This window comes from Prosopis cineraria, unplaced genomic scaffold (assembly GCF_029017545.1).
Source record: "Prosopis cineraria cultivar Desert tree isolate PC_DT_omini unplaced genomic scaffold, ASM2901754v1 PC10, whole genome shotgun sequence".
Classification (NCBI taxonomy): Eukaryota; Viridiplantae; Streptophyta; class Magnoliopsida; order Fabales; family Fabaceae; genus Prosopis; species Prosopis cineraria.
In genome coordinates this window covers 37,593,024-37,611,904 of record NW_026555341.1, presented here as the reverse complement: position 1 = coordinate 37,611,904, position 18,881 = coordinate 37,593,024, and the positions used below count along the sequence as shown (strand labels likewise).

Below are 18,881 nucleotides of genomic sequence, written 5' to 3'. Positions count from 1 at the left end.
ACAGGCCAAACATTAAATTATATTATTTCCCCATTTTCTGAATATCTTATTTCCGGCTGGTTTTTCTTCGATGCTTCCTTCAACTGCCTCGCCCATAATTTAGTCTCTCTGTTGCCTTGTTTATTTTATTTCAGCTCTCTTTGTTGCTTCAGATTAAATATTCCACGCGTTTCGTGTAGAGAGACCAAAAGGGTAAACACAGTAGCTACTGGGCTTGGCAACAATCACATATTGACACATTTGACAGTAAAATGATCGGTGCCAAAGAATCAATTCAATAAGAATCAGATTCCAATAATATTTTATTAAAAGATAATATGGGTTGAAAATACTGTTTCAAACTGATAATGACATATAAACTAATGTGCAATAGAAATCTTATATTCATTTATTTGTTTAAATCGATATTTGTAATTATTTTAAAAAAATTATTATTAAATGGGAATAATTGTTTCTCCTCAGGCAGAAAAATGGGATGAATTCTTTTTTTTTTTTCATGCTTTCTAATCCAAAAAGATCATCATCATAATTTAACAAACATTTGTATTCTCATTGTAGAAAAAGAAAAAGACTTGACCCCCATTCACTTGCATAGAACTTAGAAGCCTCTCCGTTTCTCTCTCCGGCCAAGCTCCCAGAAATTTCAACCTCTAACAACCTGTTGTGGTGTCACATATTTTTATCCTTGTAATGTTTCTGCTTTATCTTTGACTTGGAAAACTTTTCTTTATATTTTCAAAGGGCTCAGCGACAGCGACCCGCAAGAGAGAAGGCAAAAAAAAAAAAAACAGAGAAACTGCCGAGTTCTAAAGAAAATGAGGTATCTCGAGTCTCCAACCCCGCCCGCCAATGCGGAATAAATAAACGAAGTCGACGCAAATGGAGAGGAAATGAACGAAGATGTCAACCATGAGTTGAGAAAGAAGACTTAACTAGCCATTTACATACGGTTTCGGTTGAGTTATACATGGCAGAGCTCCCCAATTTTAACGAGATTGTCGCAGAACGACTTACGGAGAAGAACAAGCAAGATTGGTTTGAATGGGTTAAGAACTATCTAATATCTCAAGATCTCTGGGAAGTAACAAGTGGTAGTAGCGCAAGACCAGACGAGAATGTGGAAGATTTTGCTAGATGGCGAAGAATCAATGCTGTAGCATTGCATGTCATTCGTATCTCTTGTGGGCCTAACAATCACTCTCGTATAAGAGGTGCTTCTGAAGCTAAAGTTGCATGGGACATTCTCTATCGAGCTTACATAGCACCAGATTCTCCTCCCAGAGGTCAGTGTCCTTCTGATAACTGAGATAAGTCCTATTCATTTGTTGATCATGTCGAGAGATTTATCTATACGTCACTTGAATCATTTTAGAGGTGCTTTAATTAATTTGCATATAACTCCAAGTCGTATACTAGTTTATCATGCTGCGTGAATGAAAAATAACAGAGTATTAATTAACAAATAATTAAATTAGTCATCTTCACAAATTTACTCGAAATATGATTCTTCCTTGTTTGTTAAGGCTACTAACAGTTCTCTCACTGTTCTTTCTGGTCTATGTTAATAATCATTGACACTGTCGTATCACTATCTGAGGTAGTACAATCTAAAATTATAATAGTTAGATTCTAGCAAATATCTATGCTAAACCCTTAGCTCATGGGCCTTTCGAGCACACCGTACCCAAGCTGGGCTTGATTGACATACGTGTTCCAGCTTCCCTAGGAGGGTTTAATAGAGTGATTAGCTAACAAAAAGTGGTTGACATGGTTAGTGCGTGGTTCAATTTTGTTATTTAGCTAATTTCAATTGCTATACCACATATATGTAATTTCATCCTGCATGAATGACAAGTTCAATTTCTCTAAGCGTATCACACATTCATTAATTCTCTCTCTCTATATATATTTTTCCTTAATTATGCATATATCTATTTGTATTACAGTGATGACAGAAGTAGTAGATTTTGATATGGCTATTTTGTACAAGGCTATATCTGAGAACAACTGGTCTGCTGCGAAAGAATTCATTGATCACCATCCTAGGGCCTTGGACGAAGAGCTTGCAGCTTTAACAGGAGAAACACCTCTCCATGTGGCTGTAAAGTTTGGGCATGTGCGCATGGTAGAGGAGTTGGTGAGATTAGTCCCACCACAATACCTTAAAATACTTGATGCTCATGGCTATACTCCACTTGGAATTGCTGCATCACATAGGGGAATCATTCCAGTAGCGAAATGCTTGGTCGAGAAAAACAGCAGTGTACTTGCTATTCGCAATGGAGACCTTAAACTGATTCCTGTTACATTGGCTTTTCGTGTTGGCCTTAATGAAATGGGACGTTATCTCTATTCTGTCACTCCTTTGCAAGTCTTCAAACCAGAAAATGGCTCTCTGGGTCCTTCGTTTCTCAGAGGCTGTTTCATTACTGGAGATCTTGGTAATACAACTTACAACTAGTTCTGGATAATTATGTCAACAAATCATAATCTATGCTTCATGTTGATTCCTTTCTCTATGCTTGTTTATATTGTTATTTTGATATTCCACCTCATGCTAATGTGATTATGATATGTGAATAGATATTGCCTTGGATTTACTTCAACGATGTGAAGAGCTGATTTTTACGGCTGATTTTGGGTATTCAACAATTGAGAACATTGCATTCTATCTTTCTGATTCTCTCAACAAAAGTCAACTTTGGTTCTGGAAGCAATGGATTTATCGCTGTTAGTGCATATCACTACTTTTAACTGTCTTTTTTTTTTTTTAACCCATACGATTTTCTATATGTTTGCTCTTTTTAATTATATACTAGCCAAAGTTCGGAATTATGATGATGAGAGTAATGATAGTGAAGCTGAAGTTATTTTAACTATTACTTGTATAATTTTGTTTACATTGTGATATATTCTGTAAAGGAAAGGGCTTAACACTGAACTGAGAGAGAGAGAGAGAGAGAGAGAGAGAGAGAGAGAGAGAGAGAGAGAACTTTACATTTCATTGATGATAGCTGGCTTATATATCAGCTTTTTCAAAATAAAATCCAAGTCTAAAAACATATCTTAGACTGGTAGGACAATAGGAAAGGTAAACCCTGAAAAACAGAACAGCCATACCTACAAACATATCTTTTCAACTACAACAAAAGAAAGCTGCCATGATAGACCAAAAGTCTAGCACGGCTAACGAATATCAGTAAGAATATCTTTTCCTAAAGTATCTAGGCAAAGTCTCATTACATCAACATTCCTCCTTGAGACTTTGTCTTGAGACACTGAGCTTCATTCTAAGCTCCTGAAACCTGTCTTTAGGCAAAGTTTTAGTGAATATATCTGCAACTAGTTCTTCGGAACTGCAATGTACAGGACATATTTCTTGTTCCCTTTCAGCTTCTCTGAGAAAATAAAATTTGACCTTCATGTTTTTGGTCTTCCCATGCTGCACAGGATTTTTTTTTTCAATAGCAATTACTGATTTGCTATAACAAAATACTTGAGTAGCTTCAGCTTGCTCAGACCCAAATCTGTCAATATCTTTCTTAACCAAATTGCTTGGTTTGCTGCTGCAACTGCTGCTACATATTCAACTTCTGCTGATGATTGAGCCACATATCCTATGAGCTTGGAATCTGATGTACTCTTTCCATCATCTAATCTCCCAGCTTAATCACTATCCACAATTCCAATTAACTCGGATTCTGTAACAGATCTAAACCATATTCCCAAATATGATGTGCCTTTTAAATACCTCAGCACCCTTTTACCAACTACACAATCCACCTCACTTAGTTGTTGCATAAATCTTGATGATAAACTTGCTGTAAACATCCTATCAGGCCTTGTCTCGGTCAATTTAAGCAAGCTTACAACAAGACTCCTACACTCCTACACCTTGATGCATCAGCCTTGATATCTTCTCCTCTACATTCAGATAATTTTTTATTGACTACCAGAGGAGTATCCTTAGGCTTATAGCTTTGCATTTTAAATTTTCTCAAGAGATCTTGAACATAAGGTTGTTGAGAAACAAAGATTCCATGATCTGTCTAATGCAGCATTTCAAAACCAAGAAAGAATTTCATCTCTCCGAAGTCTGTCATCTCAAATGCCTTTTACATTTGTTACTTAAAAGCATCAATGCATTTTGTATCACTGCCGATTACCAGTAAATTATCAACATACAGGGATACAATTAACACATTCGCAGAAGATAGAGTTTTGGCATCAAGAGCAGCATCATTACAGCTCCTCCTGAAACCTCAACTGCAAAGAAACTTATCAGTTCTACAATACCAATCTCCAGGAGCATGGTTTAGGCCATAGAGGGCCTTGTGCAGCTTATACACCTTGTCATCATCTTCATTCTTCTTAAACCCATTAGGTTGTTCTATAAAAATCTCTTCTTTCAGGTATCCATTTAAGAAAGCAGATTTGACATCAAGGTGGTAGATTTTCCATCTGTTTTGAGGAGCTAAAGCAATGATGAGTTTGATTGTATCAAGTCTAGCGATCAGAGCTTATGTGTCTCCATAACCAGTTCTGGGATAATGTGCATGCCCTTTAATCACCAACTTTGCGTTGTGCTTGTATACAGAACCATCAGGATTGAATTTGGTTCTTCATGTCCACTTAACTCCAATAACTTGCTTGTGTAGTTGTGTTGGGGTCTATCTACCAACTCCCAAGTGCCTTTTTTCTCAATAATAGAGATTTCATCTCTCATAGCAGCATTCCAATCTTCAAACTTGGAAGCCTCACCAACATTTGAAGGATCAGTGATGGCCATTCTGCACCTTGCATAAACACCTGTCAAACTACTAGTTTTCAACATTTCTGAGTCTGTAGTGTTCTTAATGCAAGGTTCTGAATCTGAATTTAACACTTGAGTAGCATCTCTTTGATCAACAAGTCCACTTGAATAATTTGTTGAGGTTGGGGCACTCTCAATAGGTGAACTTTCCCAATTCCACATTACATTTTCTTCAGCTTTCACATCTCGACTAATTGATTTCTCAGTTTGCAAATCAAAGATTTTGCATCCCTTTGACTGACTGCTATAACCCAAGAATATTCCTTTCTTTGCCATTTTTGACAGTTTATATGCTTCTATATCTGATACAAGCATATAAGTTAATGATCCAAAGACCTTCATATGATTAGCTGAAGGTTTTGGACCACTTCAAGCTTCAATTAGGGTTTTTTCATCAATTGCATGAGTTGGCAGCCTATTTTGAAGATACACAGAAGTATGTGCTGCCTCAGCGCAAAATCTTTTTGGCAACTTCTTTTCATGCAGCATACATCTTGCCATTTCAAGTACAGTTCTGTTATCTCTCACATATTCCATTTTGTTGTGGAGAGTAAGGAACAGTGAGTTGATGTTGCACTCCAAGATCATCACAAAAAAGCTAGAGAATTCATTTGAAGTATATCCTTCCCCATTATTTGTTCTTAATGTCTTCAATTTGCATCCACTGAGTTTCCACCATAGACTTGAATTTTCTAAAAAAAAAAAAAAAAAAAGCTGGGACTTGCTGCTTAAGAAGTAAATCCAAGTCATTCCGGATAAATCATCAATAGACAGAATAAAATATTTATTTTGACTCTGGGAGTTTGCATAGGACCAGATATGTTTGAATGAACCATTTCAAGTTTTTCAACTGCTCTCCATTTTGATTAAGAAGGAAATGGGAGTCTATGGATTTTTCTCATTTGCCAACTTTCACACACATCATCATTCACACAAACTTTGGACATATCCCTTACAAGACCTTTATCTTGCATAAACTTCAAAGATTTGAAGTTAGCATGGCCATATCTATTGTGCCACAACCATGAATCATCAACAACACTCCTATAAGCAAGAGAAGGCTTTGAGAGTTGATAGGAAATCTTCTATCTACTGTTGGAACAACAGAAATTTCAACTCCAAATGAAACATATATGGCACAAGTTTTGTTTTTGAAGATCAAAGAGTATCATTTTCTCAACATTTGCCGAACACTCACTAGATGTCCATCTAATTTAGGAACCAACAGCACATCATGTATAAATTTAGTTCCTTTTAAGGGTTGGACAGGAATGGTACCTTTTCCAATAGATTCAATAATCTCACCATTGCCAAGCCCGATAGTAGTCTTCACGGTTGAGTCTAGCTTGCAGAAATGCCTTGGATTTGATGTCATATGATTTGTGCAACTGCTATCCAGCAACCTGGAAGCTTTATCTACTGATTTATCTGACACTATAGACATGAAGAGATGGCCTTCCCGTACCTTTTCTGTTGTGGTAGAATAATTCTGACTGAGAGGTTTAGGGAGAATTGAGAGGGGAGAGAGAAGAATAGAGGAGGTAGAGAAGAATTGAGGGAATTTAGAGACTGTAGGGATAAACTGAATAGTGCTTGGCCTTTTCTCATAAAACATAATGAATACAAAAGTCTAAAGGTATTTATAGCAATACGGATCCCCAACAGCTATATAACTAATTGACATCAATATTATAAAAATATAACAATACCCCCCCCCAAGGTAAAGAGATCCTTGACCTCAAGGATTAGTTACACAAGAAAATGAGGAAACTTTTGCTGAAATTGGTACAAAGGCGTCCAACATGCTTCCTCATCTGGCAGTTGCTTCCATTTAACTAAAATTTCAGTGATGATTCGACCTTTCTTGCAGCCCACTCTTTTCTGCAAAATTAATTCAGATTCTATTGTCGTTGGAAATTATGGCCAATCAAGTGGTGGGTGTCTTTGCTTCACCTTGGAATCAGGGTACAACTTCAATAAAGACACATGGAAGGTAGGATGTACTTTAGAGTCAGGTGGTAAATCAATAACTGTCTATAAGGTAGTTTGAGACAAACCCATTGTCCCACCACAAACTCTTGGTCAGATTTGTGAGCATCAGCCTTTTGCTTCATCATTGCAGCAGCTTGATGCAAATGATGCTTTAGAATCTTTATCATCTCTTTCCCATCTATGAAGGACCTGTCTAACACATCTAGAATAGAATTGTGAAGTAAACAAGGACAATGGAGAGGAGGAGTCTGACCATATAGAAGTTCAAAAGGAGTAGCCTTAGTTGCTGTACGAAAAGTAGTGTTGTACCACCATTCAGCCTGTGATAACCATTTACTCCATTCCTTGAGTTGGCTCCCAACACATGCACCTTAAGGATGATAGGCTGTAGAAAGATACTGTTGCATACCTAAAATTTTCAAAAATTCCTTCCAAAAACCGCTTACAAAAATTAGATCACTATCAGATATAATTTCAGTAAGGGCATCATGTAATGTATAAACACAATCCATGAAAATTTGGGCTAAAGAAGATGCTGAATAAGGATGTGTTAGGGGAATAAAATGTGCATACTTACTCATTCTATCTATCAATATCCAAATTGTGTCCTTACCATTGGATTTAGGAAGTCCTTCAATAAAATCCATAGTAATATTTTCCCAAATTCTTCTAGGTATTGGAAGAGGTTGTAACAACCCCGGTGATGCAATAGCTTCATATTTACAACGTGCACAGGTATCACATTGCTTGATAAAATCTGTAACATCATTAATAAGTTTTTTCCACCAGAATAATGCTTTAATCCTGATTTGGTATCGTATGTGGACAGCTTTCCTTTTCCTCCGGGGAAAGTAATAGCACTCGGCATACTAGAAAGCGTAAACCAAGCACAAAAGCTGACTCCCTAATATAGCTGGCAACTACCTAAAACCTAAAAGAACTTGATGGATTTGATCAATAGGCTTATAAAAGCATTCCATTCCAACTCAAACTGCTATGGTATGTGGCTTGAATTCCTGAATGCCCCCCTTGAGGACTAGAATGCAGCCATTCAAGAATTTCTTGTTTCAAAATAGGATCCTCTCCTACTACTAACTTCCCCTTCCTTCTCAATAAATCAGCATCCCAAAAAAAATGGCCCTAAATCCCATTACTTTCCCGAACCTTCTTTTGAATTTCCATGATTACAGCATCATTCTTCCAACTCCCCTTGACTTTATCAAGCATTTCAAGCGAAGAAGTGTCTAAAACAATATGCATTAATTGCTGTTTAGGAATTCTAGAAAGAGCAGCAGCTATAGAATTTTCGTGCCCCGTTTTATACTGAATTTCATAAGTAAATCCAGCTAATTTAACAATCCAAAACATCTGAAAGGATGTTTTTAGCTTTTGTTAATGAAGTAATGCCAGCACCACAACTATTAATTCCTTCTCATAAATTGAGAGTTTTTGATGTCTCTCAGCCAAACTCTTGCTAAAATAAGCCATCAGCTGTCCCTCTTGCATTAACACGGCTCCCAATCCTACTCCACAAGCATCTGCCTCAACTATAAATTGTTTGAAAAATTTGGAAGTGTGAGAACAGGTGCAGAAATCAAAACAACTTTGAGTTTATTAAATGCTTTAGTAGTTGCCTATGACCATTCAAACCCATTTTTCTTGAGAAGGGTTAAAGGCTTAGTTAAAATCCCATATCCTTTAATGAAGCGTCTGTAGTACCCTGTCAAACCCAAGAATGCTCTTAATTGCTTAACATTCTTTGGTTTAGGCCAATTAGCTACTGCTTGTAACTTCTTCGGATCAGTTCTAACTAAGCCATTTCCAATCAAATGTTCCAAGTACTCCACCTCTTTGGCAGTGAAAGAGCATTTACTTTTCTTGACAAAATAATGGTTTTCTCTTAAAATAGAGAAAACTTGCCTCAAATGCTGCACATGGTCATTAATATTAGCACTATAAACCAAAATATCTTCAAAGAATACCAGAACAAACCTCCTTAGAAACGATCTTAAAATGTTGTCCATAGCTCCTTGAAAGGTTATCGGGGCATTAGTTAAGTCAAAGGGCATAACTAACCATTCATAATGTTTGCTATGAGTTTTGAATGTTGTTTTATGTACATCTTCCGCATCATTTTGATTTGATGATACCCAGCTCGTAAATCCAGCTTTGTAAACCACCTTGTTGTGCTCAATTTCATCATATAAATCTTCCACTAAAGGAATAGGATACTGGTTTTTTATAGTCTTCTTATTCGGCTTCCTATTATCTATGCACATCCTCCATTTACCATCTTTCTTTTTAACCAAGACAATAGGAGCTGAAAAAGGGGAAGAGCTTTTTTGGACAACCCTTGTTTGAAGAAGATCCCCAGCTAATTTCTCAATTACATCCTTCTGTGCAGTGGGATATCTGTAAGGCTTCAAATTAATTGGATTGGTGCCTTTCTGTAGAATAATTGGATGGTTATGGCCTTCCTTAAAAGGTGATAATCCCTTAGGCTCCTCAGAAAGGTCAAAAAAATTTGTCAAAGTGGTTGCAATTTCTGTTGAAATTTCCTTAGGAGGTTGAAGTGAAAAATATTGCAAAGTTGTTGGATACTCTATAACAGGTTGTATTAAATAAACCTGACTATCCCGAGTGTCTCTCCTCCCTAAATACTTTGGCTGGACTACCTTTTAACTGATTAGGAATGTTAGCTTGGAATTTACATAGCTTTCCTTCATACTAGAAAAACATAGTGAGGGTCTCATAGTTCCAAAAAGCATTTTTTATGCTTTGCAACCAATGTAACCCTAAAACCATGTCATATGAATGCAGTTCCAGAATTCTGAAGTCAAAGATAAAATCCAAGCTCTGCATGTGCCATTTGAAACCCTTCCACATTCCATGTACTTTTAATTTTTGACCACCAGCAACCTCAATCCATGACTATGAGTATTACTAGGCTGCCACCCTAACTTTCTTGCTAACTCCAGATCTAAAAAAATCATGTGTGCTTCCACTATCAATGAGAATTTGGAGCTGTTTTCTACCATAGTAACCCACAACCCTCATTGATGAAGTGCCTTCAATTCCTTCTATTGCATATAACGAAATTAAGGGTGACTCCTCTTCTGGAGTATCATTATTTTCTAAGTCCTCAGTTGACTTTTCTTCATCTATGTTTTCTTGAATTTTGATGAAGTGGAGCTGCATCTTTTGTCTTTGGGGGCATTTATGGTCTCTAGAAAATTTTCCATGACAATAGAAGCACAAATTCTTGCTTCTATGTTCAGCTTCTTCCTCCGTAGTCAAAGATTTAAAGGTGTTACTGCCACTTTTTGATAAAGAACTATTATTTTTAGGAAGAGAAGAGGGTTTCCCTTTTGCTGGGCCCCACTACTTAGAAGGGTATTTTTATAAGAAGGCCAAGCGGTCTGGTTCAACAGTGACGAAGTATTCCTAGAAGTAGACGCGTGTGTTGGAGTCTTGCCACCAATCTTTTTTTCTGCCATGCGTTGAATCGAGATTTCTTGCATGCAAGCTAGCGATCAAGCCTCCTAAAGAGTCCTAGGTTTAAAAAGACGTATGGGTCCTCTGTATTCCTCCATCAATCCTTCCAAGTAAGCATCAAGGGGATAATCCTGGAAAAGGTGGAGCTTGCAAGCGATGGAGTCAAACTCATCATTGTAGTCCGCCAATGACCCCTTTTGGCAAAGTGGCATCAAGTCGCCTATGAGTCTCTCATGTGCAGGCCTAAATTTTTCTCGAAGCCACTCGACGTACTGTTCCCAGGTGGGTTCGAAACCACCCCATGTTTTCTCTATCGCGGTGTGCCAAGACCATGCCTTCTCGTCCAGGTATATACTCGCCGTTCGCACCTTCTCATCTTCTGGTGTATTGTTTAGTTCGAAAAACGCTCACAACGCATAAGCCACCCCATGACGTCAGACCATGAAAACTTAGGAAACTCCATTTTTGTAAATTAGGTCTTGCATCGGTGCTCATCTCTGGTACATATATCTTTGTTCTCGAGCTCGATGACCCTCTATCTTAAGATCACGTCGTCCTCTTATGTCATGAGTGGGAGGACCTTCTTCTCTTTCTCACATGAGTAACTATAACTGATTAGAGATGCCTTCAACCATCTCTATTAAAGTGTCAACCTTTTCAAATCTTTCTTCCAATCTTGTAACACAATCATCCATCTCTTGTTTTTTCTGGTTTCTGGTTTGCACCATAAACTATCAGGGTAAGGGGGAAGAGATCAAGAAGAGCCAATGGTCAAGGATTGGCTAGCTCTGATACCACTATTGTGGTAGAATAATTCTAACTGAGGGGTTTAGGGAGAATTGAGAGGGTAGAGAGAAGAACAGAAGAGGTAAAGAAGAATTGAAGGAATTTAGAGATAGTAGAGATAAGCTGAATAATGCTCAGCCTTTTCTCATAAAACATAATGAATACAAAAGTCTAAAGGTATTTATAGCAATACAGATTCCCAACAGCTATATAACTAATTGACATCAACGTTATAAAAAGCTAAAGGAGTTATTTGCGACCGTAAGGTGCCTAATAAACTTAAAGGAAAGTTTTATCGCACTGCTATCAGACCGGCAATGTTATATAGTAGTGAATGCTGGGCTCTAACAGGACAGCAAGAGTATAAAGTTGGAGTAGCAGAGATGAGAATGTTACGATGGATGTGCGGACATACACGTAAAGATAAAATTCGAAATGAGCACGTACGCGAAAAAGTGAGGGTAGCACCTATTGAGGAAAAAATGGTAGAAAATCGGTTGAGATGGTTTGGGCATGTACAAAGAAGATCAAGGGAGGCACCAGTGAGAAGAGTGGAACATATAACTTTGAGTCCGATTAAGAGGGGTAGAGGAAGGCCTAAGAGAACACTCTTGAAAGTTGTTGAACGCGATCTCTTAATTAATAATATTCCTAAAAGCTTGATAAATGATAGAGCACAATGACGTCTTGCAATCCATGAAGCCGACCCCACCTAGTGGGATAAAGGCTTGTTGTTGTTGTTGTTGTTATAAGAATACAACATTTTTGTCCACAACATTGGCTAGTTGCCTTTGTTGATGCTGTGGTCAATGTTGTTGATTCTTTTGCCTTTTGAATCTGCAAAATCTATCAATATGCCGCCCATGTTTCTTGCAAATCCTTCACTGAGCCTTTTTCCAACATTTATCTTCATGGTGATTTGTTATTAAAGCGACTGCAAGATGGATTTTCCTTTCTCAAGCTCTTTGCTTTCTCCATTCTCTTGCTTTCCTGGAAAGTTTCTATTCCCAGCTGCCTGAGCTATATGGTTTGAAGTTATGCCTTGCTTGAAAAGCTCCTTCAGTTCGACCCACAGAACTCATTGTGGCTCTCTGCTCCTGAACTTGCAGCTTACTTATCATTTAGTCTACAATCAGTGCTTTTAAATCACAAGAAAGCTGCCATGACAGACCAAAAGTCTAGCAAAGCTAAAACAAAAAATCAGCAGAATATCTTTGCCTAAAGTATCTAGACAAAGTCTCATTACATCAACGTATTCATCAATATTTGGTTGAGCATGCTAGTTTCAAAATAATTATATCCATCTCACCTTTTATCTCTAGCATGAAAGTCCTCTACTTACACTAGCCAAACGCCAGCATTAATAAGCAATTCACTCCAGTATTATTAGCCAAGATTCCTCTCAACTATTTTTCATTTTTATGTCCTCCGCCGTCTGCTATTCTATCTAAGCCAAACGCAAACAAGCCTTGATGCATATTTCATGAAATCATAGCATGTAAACTTATTTGCATCTGTCATAGTGTATGTTTTAATTAAGTAGGATGAAATAAGCAAAATAATCTTCGAAAAATTAAATAGCTTCACACATTACTTGTCCTTTTATTTATTAATTTTATCACTTTTACTATTTGAAGAAGCTCACGTTTCTCCATTTCTTTGATCAATATGTGGGTGGAAGATATCAAAATACCATCAACCACGGCCACTAATCATTTCTGTGTAGACATGCAACAAGAAGGCGAGATGAGTGACAGAGCCAAAGGTGCAATAATATAATACTCTCTAACAGTTGATTGGAAGACGAAATCAAATAATATTACAAATCTAATAGAACACACACGTATATATATTCAAAGATGTGAAGAAAACTATTTTATTTATCATACATGAAAATCAGTTATGTCAAAATGTAAAATTTGAAAATAAAAATCAATTTGGGCATAGTGTTGAACCTAACTGTGATGGAATGCAAGAAAAAGATAGACCTGCGTATGCATATACATGTGTGTGTAATCCTTTTGAATGATTGGGCTGACAAGATTCCATCTCAATAGGACTAACTCTACTACGCTGGCTCATGTCCCTCACTTGTAATTTGTCTGGTATGTATGCCAAAAAATTCACCAAAATTTAAATTAGTAACTTGAGATTTTAGTTCTCATGATTAAACTTGACTAACATTAACTTATATTTGAGTTACCAATTGTCCAGGAATGAGGGAAATACATAAGCTGAAGTTGCAACATGCACAAGCAACTGAAATTCTAAACCTAGCCTGTAAGAATCTAACATCTTTGAATCAGGATAAAAAGCAAAAGATTGCAACAGCACTGTTGACGGCGGCTAAATTAGGAAATGTTGAGTTTTTGTTTAAGGTATCAACGGCAACCCAGGATTAACTTCAATGGTTACCTTTTTTCAACAAAAGGGCATGCTTTCTTCAATGCTGTTGAATATCGTCAAGCTGAGATTTTCAACCTCTTCCGTGGGTTTCACTTTAGGAATGTGGTCGCAGCAATGTTAACTGAAAAGAACAATAACTTGCTGCATATGGCAGCCATGTTGGCTCCTGCTTCCCAACTTAATCGCATTTCTGGTGCTGCTTTGCAAATGCAAAGGGAATTGCAGTGGTTCAAGGTTAGAAGTTAATCAAATTAAATGCTTTTCTTTGTGTGAGAGATGTAATTCAACTGGAAATGAGGGAATGATTGCATTAGCCCAGATGTAACAAATAGTTTAAGATACAATTTTTCATCAGCACTTTTATTGTTTTTCTCTTTTTGAAATATAGGCGGTAGAGTGTTTGGTGAATCCCGGAATTGAGCTTCGTCTAAATAAAGAAGGGCTGACTCCTCTGGACTATTTCAAAAAAAACCACAAAGAACTGAGGAATGAAGGAGAGAAATGGATGAAAGATACCGCATCTTCTTGCTCAGTTGTTGGTGCTCTTATCGTTACCATTATGTTTGCCGCAGCTTATACTGTTCCAGGAGGAAATGATCAAACTTCTGGGTACCCAATATTTCTGAAGGAGAAGTTATTCAAGGTTTTTTTAATTTCAGATGCATTGTCATTGTTTGCTTCTACTACTTCTATGCTTACATTTCTAGGAATCCTTACGTCACGTTATGCGGAAGAAGATTTCCTCTACTCCTTACCTACAAAACTGATCATAGGCCTTTCTTCACTTTTTCTCTCCATTGCAACTATGCTGATAGCCTTTTCGGCAACAATAATCGTCATGTTGGAACATGACTCATCACGTTTATGGGCTTTTCTTCCTGTTATTGTACTTGCTAGTGTTCCAATAACAGTTTTTGTGTTACTACAATTTCCCCTTCTTGTTGAAATAATTTCTTCTACTTATGGTTCAGGCATCTTCAAGAAGAGGGTGGTGAGGTGGCCATGAAATGTGTGTATAGTTCACATCTTATTATTATTATATGTATTTACCCCTTGAATCTTAATCGTGTAAAGCAGCTGGATTTTTTTCCAGCCTAATTAATTAAGAGCATATAACTTTGTGATGTGTTGATCATCTGCCTTTGCGCATTCAGAACATAAATGTGTTGATGTGTTGTGTTGTGCCAAATTAATTAAAGTGCATGTGTGTGTTTTAATTTGTTTCATCCCAAGTCTTCATTTTCTTAGATTATTTTATTTTCATAAATAAATTTAATCATGCTAGGAACGAATACATTTACAGCGCAAAATAGAATTTATGATTTTTATTTAATAAATAGTATTTATCTTGTACATAAAATAGGGACGGCAATGGATTGGGTGGGTCCCCGCCGTCTTTATCATTTTCTTTTTCATTTTATATTTATTTTTATCTTACAATTGTGGGAGTTTTATTTTATTGGTATAAGGGATTATGACCGTTTAAGATGAGAATTTGCATTCGAATCGATATAAATACATAAAACACATTTTAAAAAAATTACCACTTGATAATAATACTTGAATATAATCTAATCAAATAGTCATACACACACAAACTTTATTTTATACTGGTAAAAGAAACTCAACTTTTTCTTACTTAAAATTAAAGGTTTGAACTTTGAACCAGGGGAATGGGATAAAAAAGTTTACGGGTGCTCTATGCTCACTTTGTCCCACACCAAAAATGTGTTTTATGAATAAAATATCATTTGAATTAATTTGTTTACAATAATACAGTGGCGAATGTAAGAAGAGCATCTAGGAACCCATACTTAAAAGCATTCTTTATAAAACATGGAGTTTTTATTTGTAAAAAAAATGTTGAAATCAATTCAACCCCCTACTTTTAGATAAATTTTCAGTTTTGGCCCCCCACATGGTGACTTCTAGATTGGTCATTGTACATTATAAATATGAAATTTAGAAAATCATACGCCGCTCAATACTTTAAGAGAAAAAAATTGAATAATAAGTTAGAATATTATCATGAATACATCACGAAGGTAGATGAAGTAAAATCAAGTAAAGAAGAAACCCAGATGAGAGGGTGACATTAAGCTTCAAGTGGGAACCAAATCCTGAGAGGTAGATGCCTAGATGGCAGACGGGCTTGCAATTAATTAGTGATTGTCTACCAATATCACAATTGAGTGGTTCTAATTCTATTTATTTATCATGTGGTTTATTTCTTATTCATTTGGGTTGGCGTATTTAATAATAATCGGAGTGATTAAGAAGTGGAACCATAAATAAAAACGGCTTTCGAACTGGTTAGAATAACATAAGCAAAATGCCAGTCTGCGATCACGTTATGAGGGAGGGAGAAACATACGATGGGCCTTCAAGAAATTTGGAACCCGAGGAAGCCTGCTTTGAATAGAAGACATGTGTCCTGTAAAGGTTCGAATCTCGAGAGGCCACGTGGCATCAATGGTTGACAGGCTCAACGAACACGGACGATGGATAAGCTGAACATGACATCTTGTGATTGTTAGGCTGGAGATTAAAACACAGGATTTCACCAAGTTTTACTTTCGGCATTAAAAAATAACCGTTGCCAGAACTTTCGGCTTAAAAAGAGAGACCGATGACGGGACAGCTGGCAACAAATGAAGACGTGACTAATATAATTTTGGTTCGATTTTTACATATTTATCAGCTCTTTTTGTCATCTGTGTTATTCCAGGAAGCAGGCTGTGTGTCTGATGTTGAAACAGCAACACAACGAGCTGCTGCTTTGTTTGACCAAGAAAATACGTTACCTTCTCCTCCTTTAGCCTTAATAGATAGAATTAGTCATTTTTAATTTGTTTTTCTCAATGGAAGCGGCACATTAATTTATAGTTCTTTTAATTCTCCCCAACAAATAACTAGCAAGTGGCGATGAAATTTATGTTTTTGTTCCCTCGTGAAACAAGATCTTTTTTTTTTTTGGGGACTTTGATCAAGTCTAACACTGCCACGCATTAAAAAAGACTCAAAAAAGTGATAAGGTGATTGCAAATTGACTCACGTTAAAATAAATTGACTTATAATTCGGGGAATCAAGGTTGAAATCGAGAGAGATATGTCTATATCTAGTACCCAACTCTACTTCAAATAGGATGGTCTCTGATCAGAGTGTGAGCAATCATAGAAACTCTACTCTTTTCATGGTGGAACGATTCCGTAATTGTTTTTTTTTTTTTTTTGCATGCATGGTTTCTGATGTCCTTGTTCCCGTATGTAACGTTGGTTAAAAAAAATTAAAATGGGCTCTTGATGTGTCTAGAACGATTCAGCATACACAGCACATGGCCGATTTTAAAAGAAAGAAAGAAAGAGTAATTAGAAATTGTGAGCCCAAGATGCGTACAGGTCCATTTTAGAACTTCTGTAGTCCAACCTCCCATAGTCCCATGTATGAATTTTGCTATAATCACATCATTAATTCTTATATAAAATAGTAGATTTATAATTTTATTATAATAAATTGATAACTTCATTATACTAAATATTTTTACAACTACAATTCAAAAATTCACAACTTGTAATATTTCTATGGTCGTTAGCACTTAGCACTACAACTCTAGTGGTTGACTGCTGGCTAGCCCAATGCCAATGGTGGGATTCCAACGGCCGATCGGCAGGGGATATGATATCAGCATTGGTGACCATGATGCAGATGAGATTTTTTAAAATAAATGAAGAGTATTTAAGTAATTAAAAAAACTTAATTTCAATTTAATTCCTTATTCATGAAATTTCATAATTATGTCATCCTATGAGTTATAAATATTAGGCTATACATAATTGTCCTTAAATTAAAGTCTCTCATTGATAGTTGATACCATCAATATATATATATACACACACACATTAGGTAAGGGGGACATTGATGCACAAAGAGAAACTTCTTATTCAATATAAAATACATATAGTAATAATAAGATGTCAATTATATTACACACACAATTCATGGCCACTTCTTCACTTTCGTTATTACAAGATAAGTTTACAGGAGTGTTTTTTTTTTTTTACCTTAGGGAGCATTTCAAAAGCGCGTCCATATTGAGCACTCCGAAATTTATAGGAGCGCTTAAAAAAAGTGCTCCTGTATGTACATTATACAGGAGCGCTTTACAAAAAGTGCTCCCGTAAGGGAGAACCAGTATATAAGGGCAAAAATCACACACTGGAGCCCTCTTTAAAAGAGCGATCCTGTATGCTCGAACCTATACCGAAGCGCTCTATTAAAGAGCGCTCCTGTATGATCTATATAGGAGCGCTCTCTATAAGAGCGCTCCCGTATGCCCGAACCTATACCGGAGTGCTATATTAAAGAGCGCTCCCGTATGATCTATATAGGAGCGCTCCCGTATGATCTATATATAAGAGCGCTCCCATATATGGTACTTTATAGGAGCGCTCTTCAAATGAGCGCTCCTGTATATTACTTTTATTTTTTTTTAAATTAAATTTTTTAAAATTTCTCCTTTTACATCTCTTTAACAATAACAAATCATAATGTCAAAAACTAATTTAAAAATAATATCAACATAAAAATTTATATACAAGAAAAGAATTTGAAACTGATACAACAATTTCAATTTTCTAACTAACCTAGTTTAATTTCTAACAAGCCTTATAAATGAAACTATTGTTATTTTTCTAATATTGAAATCTAACTTCCAATCACAAACAGCCAATAATATATTCTGACCATTCTTCAACTAAATCTTCCATTTGCTTCATAGTAAAATGCGAATATCTTGCTCTAACAAAATACTACACAAAATATAAAAGCAATATATAAGTAATTAACATTATATTAACTTAATTTTAAAGCTTTTGACTTACATTTTCAGGAATGATCAACTCTTGTTGTGTAATTACTTTTCTTATAAACTTCATAACATAGTATCCATATTTCCAACTTTGTAATTATATAGGTACCTATAAAATAATAAAAGATGTCATTATTAAAATATGGTAGAAATAAATTCTAACTTAATTTAAAATATTTCAGCGATGGACAAGCGCTCCGGAAGAAGGCGCTCTTCCGAAGAGCTCAACCACGAGCGCTCCGGAAGATCTGTTAAGAAGGCACTCTTCTGGACCAGATCTTCCAGAGCGCTCGTCCAAGAGACTCCGAAAGGTCCGGAAGAGTGCCTTCTTCCGGATAGCTTAACTACGAGCACTCCCAAAGGTCTTTTTAAATTTTTAATATTTTATTTATATTAATTAAGAGTATTATCTTATTGAGAAGCCCTGACATACAAGAGAGCTTATTTAGAAAAGCGCTCCAGTAAATTCTGCATTTACATTTTAGAGTACTTTTTAAAGAAGCGCTTCTAAATACCCGCTC

The 18,881-nt window shown here is 36.3% G+C and overlaps 2 protein-coding genes across 2 annotated transcripts; both read left to right on the top strand.

Moving 5' to 3' along the window:
• Window positions 1-738: 738 nt before the first annotated feature.
• On the top strand, window positions 739-14,019 carry LOC129322935 (uncharacterized). The gene is made up of 8 exons (XM_054969404.1): window positions 739-1,283; window positions 1,947-2,441; window positions 2,584-2,730; window positions 12,768-12,851; window positions 13,144-13,191; window positions 13,301-13,464; window positions 13,591-13,726; window positions 13,881-14,019. The coding sequence occupies exons 1-7, from the start codon at window positions 968-970 to the stop codon at window positions 13,615-13,617; spliced, it is 1,281 nt and encodes a 426-aa protein (XP_054825379.1). The 5' UTR covers window positions 739-967; the 3' UTR covers window positions 13,618-13,726; window positions 13,881-14,019.
• LOC129322622 (ankyrin repeat-containing protein NPR4-like) lies at window positions 13,640-14,498 on the top strand. The gene is made up of 2 exons (XM_054968909.1): window positions 13,640-13,726; window positions 13,881-14,498. The coding sequence occupies exons 1-2, from the start codon at window positions 13,640-13,642 to the stop codon at window positions 14,496-14,498; spliced, it is 705 nt and encodes a 234-aa protein (XP_054824884.1).
• Window positions 14,499-18,881: the final 4,383 nt, after the last annotated feature.